General features: G+C 43.7%; 1 protein-coding gene across 2 annotated transcripts in view; it reads left to right on the forward strand.

The window, feature by feature from the left end:
- The window catches only part of LOC138569886 (guanine nucleotide-binding protein subunit alpha-11), a 756,289-nt gene that overhangs the window by 206,654 nt on the left and 534,142 nt on the right, over nucleotides 1-15,493 (forward strand). For both annotated transcript variants that reach the window (XM_069648307.1, XM_069648315.1), the window contains exon 3: nucleotides 3,674-3,828. In XM_069648307.1, the coding sequence (XP_069504408.1) occupies nucleotides 3,674-3,828 (155 nt within the window). The remainder of the gene's footprint in view (nucleotides 1-3,673; nucleotides 3,829-15,493) is intronic.

Consider the following 15,493-nt stretch of genomic DNA (forward strand, 5'->3'; position numbering starts at 1 on the left):
CCGTACCTTGACAACTGGTTGGTCGGGGGGGCACTCGCTATGTGCCTGTTACAGCATCGGGGCTTTGCAGTTAACTTCGCCGAATCCTGTCTGAAAGCCTTAAAGGGATTTGGTTTTTGTGGGGGCTTGTTTCCATATGGCTCTCAATCAAGTTAAGCCGTCCATGGAAAGGATAGAGAAGCTGTTTCTGTTGGGCTCGTTGGTACCGGGCACTTGAGTCACAGTCCGCATATTCATGTCTCTTTGCACCATGGCTATCTGCATCCCACTCATCCCGAATTCTTTTAATGCGACCAGTGCAGGAGTTTTGCTTGCTTCAAGGTGGTCACAAACCCAGGGCTCCTGGTCAGACAAGGTGGTTCTCTGGCGACCGCCCTGCAGTGGTGGACTCAATCCAGCAACATCGTACGGGGCATGCCCTTGGTGGAACCAGATTTTCAGCATACGATAGTGACCAATGCCTTCCAGAGCGGATGGGGTGCTCACCTGAACCAGTTCCAAGTGAAGGGCCTGTTGTCCTGCTCAGAGGTTGCATTGCATATCAACGTTCTGGAGGAGAGCAGTTCACTGGGCACTGAAATCTTTTCTTCCCATCATGCAGGACTCTGTGGATTTTCACTGACAACACTAAGACTATGTTCAATCTACGCAAACAGGAAGGGCACACATTCACGGCCCCTGTCCCAGGAGGCTCAGCCCATCTGGCACTGGACCATGGCAAACTGGGTTCAGCTCCTGGTTTTCTACCTACCCGGCAGCCAGAACATTCAGGCAGATGCTCTCAGCAGGGAGTCTGCTCAGATGGTGGCTGAAGGACGCCCAGGTGGCGAGGATATTCAGGAAATGGGGGGGGAACTCCCTCTCTGGACTTATTCGCCAACCCGGAGAACAAGCAGTGCCGTCTCTGCCAGTAGTCTCATCCGGATTCCAGGGGCCATGCATTCTCATTCCCGTGGATTGACCGGTTTGACTACGCTTTTCCTCCATTTCAGTTGATCAGGAAAACAATTCAGATGATTTGCAAGGTTCAGATGCAGGATCATCCTGGTGGCCCTGTTCTGGCCCAGACATGGTTCTCAGACCTTCATCGTTCAAGGGACGACAACCCTCTTCACCTGCTTTCACAGAACAAGGGGGATGGTGTGGCATCACGACCTGGGCTCCCTCAACCTAGCGGCATGGCTCCTGACAACTCAGAATTCAGAAGTCTGAAGATTCCTCAGGCATGCCACTGCATCTTGGCTGCAGCGAGGGCACCCCTCTACCAACACATCATATGCCTGTATGTGGAAAGGGCCTGTTCCTGGCATTCTCAGCGGCTGGGCTTGCAGCCATTGCGGGTTTTGCCACCACAAGTCCTGCCTTACCTTCTGATGCTGGCAAAGGGGATGGGGGGGGGTTCTGGCATCTATCAAGTTCCACTTGGCAGCCATCTCTAGTTTCCGGCGGCAACGCAACTCTACACCTCTGTTCATTGATAGATTGATTAAACATTTCCTCAAGAGCCTTTTCAGGATCCCCCCCCAAAAAGGTTTTCTCCGATCTGGAGTCTCAACTTGGTGCTTGCGGCCCTCATGAAACCACAGTTTACGCCTATGTCAACGGCTGCCATATGTTTCTTGCATTGAAGGTCGTTTTTCTTCCAGGAGGGTTTCGGAGCTGCAGGCTCTAGTCATTAATGATAATTAAGCATTTATATAGCGCTACGAACCCTCAGGCATCTGAGCGCTGCATTACCCACAGTGTGTGGTCCTCATTTATCAAACTCAGAAAGATGTAAAGCTGAGTATGGCCCTGCCGGGATTCGAACCTGTCAGCAGGCTTCCACTCCAGCGCTTCCTGGGGCTTACTCTACGAGGCCCACAGCGTCGTCAGTGGCTCTTTGGGCGGGCATACTGCTCAGTGACAATTGCCAGGCAGCAACATGGGCAGTGCCGCACACCTACACCATACACTATTGCCTGAATCAACAACATACTGAGGACGTGCAAGTTGAGCGTGCAGTGCTTCAACGGCTGTTCCAGTAAAGTAAGCCCTGCAACTTCCGGGGTTTGAGTTTTACTCATGTGTTTGTTATTGGTCAACCGGAAGTATTACCTTTCTGTTGTGGTTTATATTGCCTCTCGTATACGTCCTGTTTGCCTGTTATGCCCCACCAGGTCTTCTTACTGCTACGTAGTATATTCACAGCATGTGAATCCACGAAAGATACCAATGCTGGAGAAGGGAGTAGTTTCTTACCTGTAACTCCATTTCTCCAGCATTGGTATCTTTCATGGATTCACATGTGCCCTCAGGCAAACATCCTCTTAAAGGGATAGTCCAGTAAAAAAATGTATTTAAAAAATAGATAGGCAACATTAAAAAAAAATACTAGCACTTTTTTTTTTTAAACTTCATATGTGACATTTTGAGCTATTCAAGCTCAAAATTCGCAAAAGCAAGCACATGGGCGCATCCATTTTGTGAAATGGATGCCCGCCTGTGCTTGCTTTTGCGGCACTAATGAAGGAAAAGCCAGCCAGCTGTAGTAAACAAAAGCTACTGCTGGGTGGCTTTTCCTTCATTGGTGCTGTACGCGGAGGACGAGGACGGGGACCGGAGACCAGAGCAGGAAAGCTGCAGCTGAATCTCGGTAAGTGCTATTTATTTTAAAAAGAAAATAAGCACTAGCTGCAGTTTTTTTTTTTCTACGTTTTCCGGGATGGAGAAGCCCGGAAAATTAGAAATAAAACCGCAGCTTTAAAAACGTTGTATTTGTTTGTGGTCGCTTTTGAAGGGACCGCAAACATAAATACAACGTTGTGTTTGAAAACGCTGCGGTTTTTCTTTCCAAGTTTCTCATGCTCCTCCGGCTCGTAGGAGCCTGAGAAACTCGGAAAGAAAAACCGCAGCGTTTTCAAACACAACCGGGTTGTGTTTCTGCCTGCTGTGGCTATCACTTTGGGTCTCCGGTGCTCCGCCAAGGGAGCAAAAAAAAGTGCTAGTATTTTTTTTTTTTTTTAATATTGCCTATCTATTTTTTTAAATACATTTTTTACTGGACTATCCCTTTAAGGTATCCTCTTGGTTGAAGAGGTTAAAATCTGAAAGGAAGCGCGGGGGCAGGGCTATATATACTTGTCGCCCCAATGGTGCCGTCTGAAGCACCAATAAAGACATTGATAGGACACGCAAAGTGTTGCGGTTTTCCATAGGAAAACCACTATATCAAAGTTACCACAGTTTCCCAGCCTGACTGGAAATATTCACAGCATGTGAATCCATGAGATACCAAAGCTGGAGAAATGGAGTTACAGGTAAGAAACTACTCCCTTCTAGTACAAAAGGTCTAGTAAAAGTGAAATACTGAGTCCCTGCTAGATTGTGGACTATGCTTTACAGTGAATCTAACGCCAGTGCCAATCTGTAAAAACTCTATGAAATATTTTCCTTATGTGCTGTTGAGGTACACGTTTTAAAATGTTTGTTAGTGATGAATATACTTATTTATTAAGTCCAATTGTGCATTTTAAATACTGAAGTATAGTTTCACAGTAGAACGTGAAAACATTGGAGATATTTTACACATGGGGGGGAAATCACTGTTGCAGGAACTAGTGGTGGTGTTGGCATATTTTTCTTTCTCTTCTCGATACATTCACCAGGAAGTTTTCTTTTCATCTTGTTTTAGGCAAATGCACTTCTGCTGCGGGAGGTGGACGTTGAAAAAGTTTCAACTTTTGAGCAGCCCTACATCACCGCCATTAAGACACTGTGGCATGATCCTGGGATCCAGGAGTGTTATGACAGAAGACGAGAATACCAACTCTCCGATTCTGCCAAATAGTAAGTGCATCATTGGTCTTTGAATCAGAACATTTACACCACAGGGTCATGATTTGCTGAGCGTCCTTATTTTTAAAAAATGGCTTTTACACTCTACTACACAGCCATCACAAGGGCTGAAATGCAAAGGTTAAAAGGGATTTTTCTTTTGGCAGATTTCCCATCTCTTTCAAGGGGGATCATCTCAAAACTGGCCAAGTGGTTTGTGCTTCTAGCCTTTTATTAGGTAGTGTGGTATTTTTCAACTTTACTAGATTTAACTCATTTTGTTTTGGGCGCACTATTAGGGTGGGACCAGATTTTTCAAAATAAAATGGTGCATGCATTTGTCATGAAGGTAGGACTAAACCCTACAGTGGCTACCATAACTGCAATAGTGAGAAAATGCGAGTACGGTGGTAGTGAGCAGTAATTGCAGACATTCCCTTGGATAGAAACTGAGATTTGGCTGGGACTTACACAGTTAATGTTTGGTAGTTAACCTAAAGGTTGGTGATTCACGCCTACCTTGGGGTAGTAGAGATCTGGCTGAGGTGTTAATGCAAATTCACCATAATATAAAGTTTAGAATTTGTTGAGTAGTGAATGAGCATTGTGCATGGAGATGTGTACCCTTCTTGCAGTCACAGCTAGGACTCTTGCATTGGTCAGCCTCCCCAAAACCTTGGTACACAAGGCTCAATTCCCAGACAGTGCCTGTAAAGCCAGGATGTCTGCTTACCCTAGGCACCGGTGAGTGCTTAAGGTTGCCAGTGCTGGGGAACAGTCAAGTTTTATTTCTTTCGGGGCATTTTTCCCTTAACCAGTGTTGGCAAGACAGTCTGGTGGTAGTGCTTCCATATATCTCTATCGCAACTGTAATACTGTGCAGCTGCCACTAGATGTCGGCCTATGCAGCGCATGTGAATCTAAGCAGATGCAAGCATCAGAAATAAGATTACTCCCTTTCCCTGACAGGGCATGCCAGTAATACTATCCCTAGTGTGACGTCTACTGTACCCATGGTGGATCACGCATCGAGATCCCTTGATTGTTTTGGGGTGTTGGTTCATGATTTAGTCTCATTAAGAGAATGCATATTCCCTTATCTACTAGGGGGCGTCACGGTAACCTTCATGTCAAATGACTGTATATCATGGTTATCGCGGTATAGCAGGTGGAGTTGACTAATCCTAACAAATAGTTTCTTAAAAGGTCATAAATTGCCAGATCCATCAACCCAAACAAAACCCGGCACCCAGGGCCAGAATTGGGCTTTTCAACATACTTTCCACTGAAATGCCACCCCTTGCTTCCACCGAACACCAAGCTTTGGGAGGAGACAGAGGGGGCAGGGGGCTGCTGTGACTGGCAAAGCAAACTTAATAGCTTTTCTTAAGTGGCCATTTAGGCTTTTGGCTCCCCCACTGGGTACTGGTGAAGATGAACATGTTGCCATCTCGATAATCTGCATGCCACAGATGAATGGAGGCTGATGGTAGTATGCGCTTGTGCAAATGCACACTCACTCTCTAAGTTATAGCCTTTAGTTTACTTGCGGGCCAAAAGGTGCTCAGTAATCATGGACATGTTACCCTTTGGTATGGCAGCAGGGAATACCTGCAGAGATGAGTGAATTTCGCAGTGTGACTTGAATGTAATTTCAATGATGTAACCAGGGAAATCCCCATTGTCATATGTTAAGAAAACCTCATCCCTTATAAATCCAAAGTATATACTTTTCCTTCTTGGGACTGTTTATTCTTCCTATTGCTAACATATTGATTTTGTGTCAGGCAGGTGTGGTTTACAGAATGGAATCAAAAACTGCTCCAACTGAAACTACTAATGTTGTTTTTTTTTTTACATTGCCTTTTTGCATTTGAATTTCTTTAACTATACCATTTAATCCTTTTTAGTTAACTTACGAATACGCATGCAGGATTTTCCAGCTGTAGCAAGGTAGCATTTTGAAACTTGTCCCTGCACATTTTTAGCTGATCCACCTCCAGGAATCCAAGGCGGCTGCAGAACTGGCCATTCATGGCGCTCACTCGTTGATCGCCTTGAATGAAAGTGACTAGTGGAAGTGTTAAAATTTTGAGCAATGAGCTTGCTGCTCAGTCATAGGTCATCGCTTTGAAAATCGGCCTCGCATTGGATTTTTTTCTTTTTTTTTTTTTTTTTTTTTTTTTTTGGGAACCCCATGGCATGAGCATCATGACCTTTCGCTGCAGCAAAAACTTTGTTTTGATTACTATTTATCCCTCAAAAGGAGAAAAGTCACCTCCTGTGAGGTCTGAAAGCCCATGTCGTTGTGTTTCTTTTGTCAAAATGTCATAGCCAACACAGACTCACCGAAGGTTGCATATTGATCTAATCACTATAGCTGGTTTACAATCTGCCTGGTGTATTATGAAGGTCTGATGTTGGAGTCACCACTGACCATGTAATCCTAAAGGGACTGCGTGCAGTAGGCCCTGTTCATTTCTTTCTTGATTCTTGCAATTCATGTTCATTTAACTTAAAGATAGTGGCAAAAAAAGTTACATTACAAAGTTAAAATGTCACAAATTGAGAATAGACCTAAGAAATGGTTCACGCCCCATTGCTCTGGATACTTCAAATTGAAGGTAGAATCCGTCCTGCCTGCTTGAGTCCAGTGCCATATGCAGAAAGCAGGTAGGCGAAGGATCAAGCAAAGCAACAACTCTATTGCCAATGTGCAAATCTGCACCAAGGACTGTTGCGGTGGGGGCGGGGGGCAGTCTAGAACAGAGTCGGACTTGGGCATGACATTGTCTGGGGCACCAACATAAGTTGCCTGCAGTTGCAAATGGCATTCATTCCTTTTGGAACACTATTTGAATAGTACCCAAGGGGTGAGCTTTTGATAAAATGTGATGCAAATTGCACATTTAAAATAATATTTATTCAGCAACAGTGGTCAAGTCTATTAGCCGCATAGTGAAGTCACTCATCAAACTGCCCAACTTTGGCCAGAAAAGTGCCCCACTTCAATTAAAACTTAACAATTATGCCTGAAACAAAATAACTAGTTTGCCCATGAAATCCAGGTCTGGCAGTCTATGGACTGGAGTCTCTGGTATGCTTATAGAGCCAGTCGGTCAGCTCATCGTTACCAGCTATGCATGGGGAACACAAAGGTTCAGGCACTGGGCAGCTTTCAACACAATTTGCACAAAGTTTGCTAATCTTTGACCCGACTCTACTGATCAGAGAAGGAGCGGTCACAGCAGCAAAGCTGCGTTTACTAATGTGGCCTCACTTTACCTATGCTCTTGTCTGCCAAACCAGGCCCGTTTGGCAGACAGCACATCCCACAGTGCAAGACCAAGACTGTGCAGCACTTGCTTACTGCAGCCTTTCCAAATCAGATTGAAAAGCACACTTAACGGTACACCGTTATAAATAATGACGGTTATTATAGTTCAATGAAAGGAATGGTTCGGTAAAAAATGTTTATTGCCCCTACGGGTCGGCCATGTGTTTTTAAGCCTAAGTCGCTCGATTTTAGAAAAATTTCCTATGGACCTTACCCGAGTTTTCGTCCATTAAACGCACGCGAAAACAGGCACCAGGGCGCTGCCATTTTGTGATAATCCTATCACTTGCCGCATTGCCCTGGCTGACATGCTTTTGCAGCACTAAATCATATCCCCCGCCCCGGAGCGTGACATTATCAAAACATTCATATTCCCCGCCGCTCTCTGTGACGTTACTGTGCTGTGTAGGCAAACGCGCCCAGTCTTCTATGCAACTTCACACAGAACCCGGAAACCAACACAGATCAACTCACAACACAGCGTGCCACAATTCGGAATATGAAACTGCAACACGGTACATTTGTTAAAGTACATTTATTTGACATTAAATGTTTATAGAATATTCAGCAATTGCCATATTAACTCGGAATGCCATTTATTTTCTTTTATCTCTATCCGCAAAAACTGTTCCGTTTTATCGTGAGTCACGCGCTGTTCCTTTGTTACACAGGGTGTTGGTTTTCGTTAAAAGAAGTACCTTGGTTGCACGGTGAACCGCAAGGCTGTTCCATCAACTAGGCACTATGCCAGTGTATAGGTTGATACGTTGCTTCTAGCTGCTAGTACCGCGTAAGGGCATATGGGCCGTTGGCGATCGTCCCATAAGATCGTCAAAGTGCTGCAGCTGTTGACAAGAAGCTGCAGCTGGCGGTTGAAGCCGTCTGCCAGGGTCTGAAACTGGTGGCAGTAGGGTAGGATATACCTGTTTTGAAAACATAAAAATTATAATTGGTCTCGCCAGCCGATGTTTATTAATATTCATTTTATTTATTAAGGCCGATCTGAAACTATTTGCAAGGATAGGGCAATTGAGTATGTTCGGCTCTAAAATCAATGCGAAAAGTAACGATCTAAATCGAGGTTAGCACACAATGAGAAACAACTGTTTATCTACATGCGTGTGGAATGTGGACCTGCATGCCCATGTGCCCGCTACAAGGACGATCCCACAAACGTTTTCCTAGCTCTTCATTAATTCATTCATCCATTCATTAATTCTTCATTCCAGTATAAAAGCGTCTAAAGAGTTACTTACATTATATTTGCAATTTCCATTATGTCTCTGCGTAATGCAGTCCGTAAATCCCACTGTGCTCTTGACAACATTTATCGTATACTGAACTAACATGAAACTCGGTCTAGTTTCAGAATTTTCTGCCTTATCGTCTCTTACGTTACTGCACCCCACCTTCAAATGAAGTTCTTTCGGCATGGTTCCTGTCTCTCAAGGTCAAAAAAACAATAGAACCTTATACTGCCAGTGCGAGTTGTAGGCCTCTTCAGGCAGCAAACTGAAAATCAAAGCTGCTCACCTTCACTAGAAATGAGCATACATTCTTTCTTTGCAACATCCCATAGTAGAGCCATCTGTGAGAACTTTAATTTTTGGGGGAAGGTCAGGGAAAGTGTAAAGTACCCGAGGAGTTGAGTTGAAAGTGAGATTTATTGTTTGTTTTATTATTTGCACTACGCAAGCCTCCCCTCGGTTAACATTGCGCAGCATTTACATGAGATTGCGAAAATTAGTTACATCAACAAAAATATATACATGCACATACAGACAAGGTCAGCCATTTGAGGTGAATAGAGAGAATTCAAAGATGACACCCAGGTTGTTCGCCACCCAGGATGGTGAAGGGAGGGGTTAGGGTTAGCATACTTTGTATGTATACTGTACAATAACATTTATTTACAAAAAGACAATTGTATTACAATTATTTAAACCAGGATTTGTACTTCACAACCAGCTCTCCTTTGGGTGGACATGGCACAGTGGCAATGTTTGGTGGCAATGGATCAGTGCTCTGCACAGAAACGTTCAAAATTCCAGATCTGTGCTTCTCTAATACAGCAATAAGGCTTTTGAAAAAGTTGAACTCCATTTCTTCATACACTGGTTTGATCACCCGTTGCTTACTTCTTTTTGAAAAGGCCTTAGTGTAGCGAGGCATCCTTACATTACCCGTAGTCCTACATTGTTCACGGCCGAGATTCTCGTTATGGGCCAAGACGGCAAGTAGAGTCCTATGTTTCATGCCCTGTATGCTGAAATGCAAGCGCTTTGGCCTGAACTTTAGGCACATATTGTGGAACACCTCCAAACCTCCTGTGTGACAGAATTCTGTCAGTCCACTCAAATCTCTTGATAGTTTTATTGAAAACAATCTTCTCAATGGCTTTGTGTGTCGGTGAAGATGGAATCAACCACTTCTTCTTCCGTGCCTCCACTGGGGACAAAGGACCATGTTCACATTGGTGAAAATGTAGGTTTTCTGACCAGCGGTGCACGTTGGTACAGTAGTGAATCAGTGACCGCCATTTTTCAAGTAGTATTTCCACGACCCTTCACAATTTTTGGAGCTCCACCAAAGATGGTTGCTGATAGACTGGGACAACTCTGAAATAGTTTCCAAACCTTTTTTTTCCCCCGCAGCCGAGATTTTCTTATTGATTGATTTAGCAAGATGCCATACGTCAAATTGATGTTTAATATGTGGGAACTGCTCTCTCATTGTCTTGTAATTGAAACGTGTCTGTCCGTGGCTATGGGGTCGATGTGCATTCCCCTCGATTGTAGATATTCCACTGATTTTATAAATCCTAGTTTCTCCATGGCCACTGAGGATGTTCATTGTGTTACCTGCTTGACCACCAAACTCACAATTTTCTTACTATCCTTGTCCTGAAAGTGGTAGGTGCAGTACTTGGCAGAAAATCCAGGGCTGTCGCACGGTCCATCGTCGGCTAGCCTGAATAGTTTGCCTTCGAATGTACTTGCTACAGACAATTGTTCAATTTTCCAAGCATCACTAATGGCCGGAAACGGATAATCATGTTGGCATTTGTAGTACTGCGTAGTACTGCGTTTTTTAAATGAAATGAAATGGAGTCCCACAAACTGAAAGAAAGACTCTAACTTTCTAAAACTGGACCCACTAAAAAGGGATGCAGCTGCACACAGTAGTTTCCCCAGCATCGGTTGTGCATGTGATTTGATCTACAGGCGGCATTTATTTTGACGTTACTGCCTTTTTTTGACGAGTGACATGAATCAATGGCTTCCCACATACTTTCCCTCTAACGGAATGGCCACATTTCAGCATACTTATAATATTCATAAAACAACTGTCGAATACTATGTATTTGCCCTCTTTCTTTAGACTGTCATCCTGCGTCAAAGTTGTTTCGGCCTGTGACGTTGAGGACATATCACCACATTTGAAAGAAATAGCGCTATCAAGTTCTGATGCGTTGGTGAATGCTGCTGCTGGTTCATTCTCTGTCATTTCAACATCTGCTACTTCAACATTGATGGGAGAACACAACAATGCCGACAGCTCTTTTGTTGGCAATTTTTTGGCGGGTGTAGATTGTGTGAATTGATCTGCGACTACTTCAGAGCTATCTTCAATACATCCAGTATCATGTTGTAGTGGTGCGGTCGCACTGTAGCAATGGTCCAATACAACTTTGCTGGATTCTCCGGACACATTCATTTCATGTTCTGGCCATTGGACATGAGCATCCCGAGTCTCAACACGTGGCGTCTCAATTAATAGTTCCTCCATAGTGTAAATGGTCTGGCAAGCAACATCTCTCATTCGCTTCACTGTCTGTGTATGTATAGTAGAGATGTAACGGTATTACGGTATACCGTTAAAGATACCGTGAACCACTTAATTGAACAATAACCGTCACATTGTTTATACCGGTATACCGTTCATACCGTTAAGTGTGCTTTTCAATCTGATTTGGAAAGGCTGCAGTAAGCAAGTGCTGCGCAGTCTTGGTCTTGCACTGTTGGATGTGCCGTCTGCCAAGTAGTTTCAGTTGGAGCAGTTTTTAATGCCATTCCATAAACCACACGTGCCTGACACAAAATCAATATGTTAGCAATAGGAAGAATAAATACAGTGCCAAAAAGGAAAAGGGTTACTTTGGGTTGGCGGTTTGGGGTTTATATATTTATAATGGATAATGTTTTCTAAACATATGACAATGGGGGATTTCCCTGGTTCCATCATTGAATTTACATATAATAAGTCACAGTGCGAAATGTACTCATCTCTGTGGGTATTCCCTGCTGCCATACCAAAGTGTAACATGTCCGTGATTACTGAACACCTTTTGACCCACAAGTAAACTAAAGGCTGTAACAAAAAGAGTGCGTGTGTGCGTGTGTGTGTGTGTATGCGCACAAGCGTATACTACCATCAGACTCCATTGATCTGTGGCATGCAGGTTATCAAGATGGCAACATGTTCATCTTCACCAGTAGCCAGTGGGGGGGGCTAAAAGCCGAAATGACCACTTAAGAAAAGCTATTCAGTTTGCTTTGCCAGTCGCAGCAGGGCTCCTCCTCTCCACACGTGTTTTTGTGTTTGGTGGAAGCAAGGGGTGGCATTTCAGTGGAAAGTATGTTGAAAAGCCCAATTCTGGCCCTGGGTTCCTGGTTTTGTTTGTGATGATAAATCTGACAATTTATGACCTTTTAGAAAATATTTGTTAAGATTAGTTAACTCCACCTGCTATACCGCGATAACCATGATATACCGTCATTTGGCAAGAAGGTTGTTGTACGTCCTAAAACTAATACCATGACACCCCTAATGTATAGTTCGGACACCCACGGGTAACTAGAGGACAGATTGGAAAAGGGATGTTCAGTTTAAACACAAGATAAAGTATAGTACAATTGACTGAAAAAAAAACATAAAATAGTCCCCAGCACAAAAAAATGTCTAAAGTTATGAACTGTTTGTAACTAACTTTATTTTTGTTTCGTTTCTTTGCAACTTTCTTGACTCGACCTTCAACATCTGCACGCTGTAGCTCCGATTCGTTTCCGCATCTCTTCCCTTCCTGTTGCGCTGCAACGACTATATTTTCTGTATCCGCATAGACAGCACAGAATGAGGCTCCATCGACTCCCTGAAACATACTTTCATTACTGTGTATCAAAATATTGTCAGCATAAAACATACGTGAGGACGATTATACAGGTACATCTCAATAGCCAAACACGATTTAAACATTGTGTGGAACAATCGAACGACAAGTATTCGAGCTCTGATGACCTAGTTCGATGGAGCTGTCAGTATCCATACCTCTGGCTCTGCATGTACTGCCACGAATGATTGTATTGAAGAGGAGGCATCAGCAACTCCCTGAAACACAGTACTTGCGTTAGTATGGTTTTCAGTGTTGTAAACATAACACACACTTGGGGTCAACGGCACAGGTACATATAAAGAGAAGACAACAAATGTTGCATTGTCTAAAAGAATCAAGGAATATTTAAATATGATCAGATTCAATCCACTTATTTCTCCGATTTCTTTACATCTGCATCATCTAAATGGGATCTTGTGATTGTAGTGGAAGCTCCATCGTCTCCCTGAAACACAGTACTTGCGTTAATAGGGAAGAAAGTATAGCAAATGGAATCACGTTATATGATCACGCTCGATGGAGCTGTCGGTATCCATACCTCGTGCTGCTGAAGAATATCTATGGATGTTGTAAATGTGGTGCGCACTTCTGAAAGCTGTTGCGCCGATTCATATCCGCATGGTCCCGCTTCCCCTGGAATTACTTGAATGTCGGGCTCCGCATCAAGTGCGTGGGTTGACACTTCCAACAACTGTCTGAAACATAGTATTTGCATTAGTAAGGATTACAATATTGAAAACACAGCACACACACTTGGTGTCGACCGCACAGGTACATATCAATGGCTAACCACAAATGAAACATGGTGTAGAACAATCAAACAAAAAGTGTTCCAGTCCTGATGATCACGGTCGATGGAGCTGTCAGTATCCATACCTCGTGCTGCTGAAGAACATCTAGGGCTGTTGTCAATGTGGTGGATGCTTCAGCATCTTCCTCAAAGACAGTACTTGCATTACTATGGATAACACTAATTATAACTGAAAACAAACACCAGGAAACGACAACTAAGGTGTATATCAATTGGAAAGCACTAACCAAACAATTGGTAAAATAATCGCACAATACATAAAAACTATTACTTGACATGCATAAAACAAGTCTGTAGCGTAATAGCCAAGTATGATTACCTGATACGCGCTAGAAGTGGTTGATCACTGCGGGCACGTCACGGATGTAGAATGTTCTTGCTTCAGATTCAGCGGATAGTCAAGCAGTTGTAAAGGTAAATTGTTTGATAATGAAATGCAAATATTAAAAAATTGCCATGTAAACCAACAGAATACTTGAGAATAATGCTATTGAAAATGTGCAATATAGTACAGTTCCCTGTGCCCATAAATAGATTTCCTTTGGCGGTTATAAAATCGAAAAATAATTTATGGATAAATGTCATTATTCAAAAAGCTATACACTCATATCACTATCGAAAGTATTACAAGGGACACAACACCTAAAATATCAATTAATCCATTTGGCTACCTAAACACTACCGCAAGGCCTAAAGCTAAATCCAGACACTTGACTCACCAGTGGCGGAATGTGGATGAATAGAGTTGGAATAGCGTTTGCGAGCAATTTTTGTGTCTTTCGCCGTTTATTCTTCTTTGTTACCCAAGATGTGGCATACATGTTCGAGGAAAAGTGCCGGCTGCAGATGCGGTATCGATCACCCCTCTTGTCCTGTAAGACTTGTTGGACTCTACTTTCCAGCTCATTCAGTGGATATCCGCAATGTCTGACCCATTCTCTTATTCGATCAACAGTTTTCGGGAATACATGCATTGTAGTGCCTTCAGATTTAGCATGGGTCTTCGAAGGGCAACCACTAATCGAACAGGCAGGCATTGTTGAAAATTCTGAAAAGTAAATATCAAGATTATTATAAAACCTTGATGAATAAAAATGTCAAAGTAAATGAACCATACATGTTCAATGCAAGTTTTGTTTTGGTCGCCGGAACTATACCAGTTCATCATGTGCGGCTTAGTATTTGCATAAGTTACAGAAATGTTTTAAATGATGTGACTAAACTCTGAACATGTGACTCGTCCCTTGGATGTTCTGTCTTGCACGAAAAGGAAACATGCTTACATTATCAATAGCAATGAGACCAATGACCATAGCACTATTGGGTACTTTAATCGCAAATAGATATAAATGTAAAAATGACCGAAATATGACTAGGATACATGGCCTTACCTTGACCAACAAACAGTTGGATTCAGCAGGCTGAGCTATATGTTGCAGGAGAACAGGTAGATGGCCACAGGTAGCACACTGACGAGTTTGCTCGAAGCAGTCACAGATAACACGACGACGAGCAGTTTACCATAGATCTCAGTGCTTCTCAGGTAGAATGTTCAGGAGTCGACTTGCAAAGCACAAAGATGTTCTCATGAGACATATCAAGAGGATTATAAAGTATTAGAAACAGGGGTGTGTTTGTGAATGAATGACATGTGTATGTCGTGGTATTATGTGGTTTGCAGGGGGTCGGCCTGGAGACACTGGGTCTAAGGAGGCCATGTGAGCGATGGCCCCTGGGCGTGGGATACCTTTTAAAGTGTTCATGCTGTTTGGCACCTTGGCCGTTTGCGCCCGTGACAGCCCCCTATGCCAGGCTCATCCCCGGGTGCGAACCGCCTTTTATAGAGGGGGGGGGGTTGGATGGATGGCCGGTGGGCATGCAGGCAAGTTTGTGGGAGCGAGGGGCCATCGGGCCCCTCTACTTTATTTCTCAGTAGAAACTCGGACCAAGTGCCTCGCGTAGATGGGACCACTGAGCAGGACACGGGGCATCCATTTTTGTACCCCATTTCCACTCCATCTTGGTGACCAGGCCTCACTGCGCAGAGTACATGGCCCCCACCCTCGTGCCCACTCTGACTGGAAAACTCCAGAGGTATTTGCAACAGCTAATAAATGTAACACATCACTCTTCCTCTGAGATCGCTGTCCTGCATGTGAACCAGCCTGAACTAAGCACATAGCTTGTTCATCTCCAAAAACGTGTCCTTGCCCACACACCCTCGCCAGTGGAAACTTACTGCCATTCTGATCCTGTGTCCCTGCAAGGTATTCACCTTCATGTGCCAGACCACTGACCACGCCATTATGCCCACCTAGCAGATCCCCAACTAACATTAGACCCCTACTGCAGTATA

This window comes from Ambystoma mexicanum, chromosome 1p (assembly GCF_040938575.1).
Source record: "Ambystoma mexicanum isolate Mex_15411 chromosome 1p, UKY_AmexF1_1, whole genome shotgun sequence".
Taxonomy (NCBI): domain Eukaryota; kingdom Metazoa; phylum Chordata; class Amphibia; order Caudata; family Ambystomatidae; genus Ambystoma; species Ambystoma mexicanum.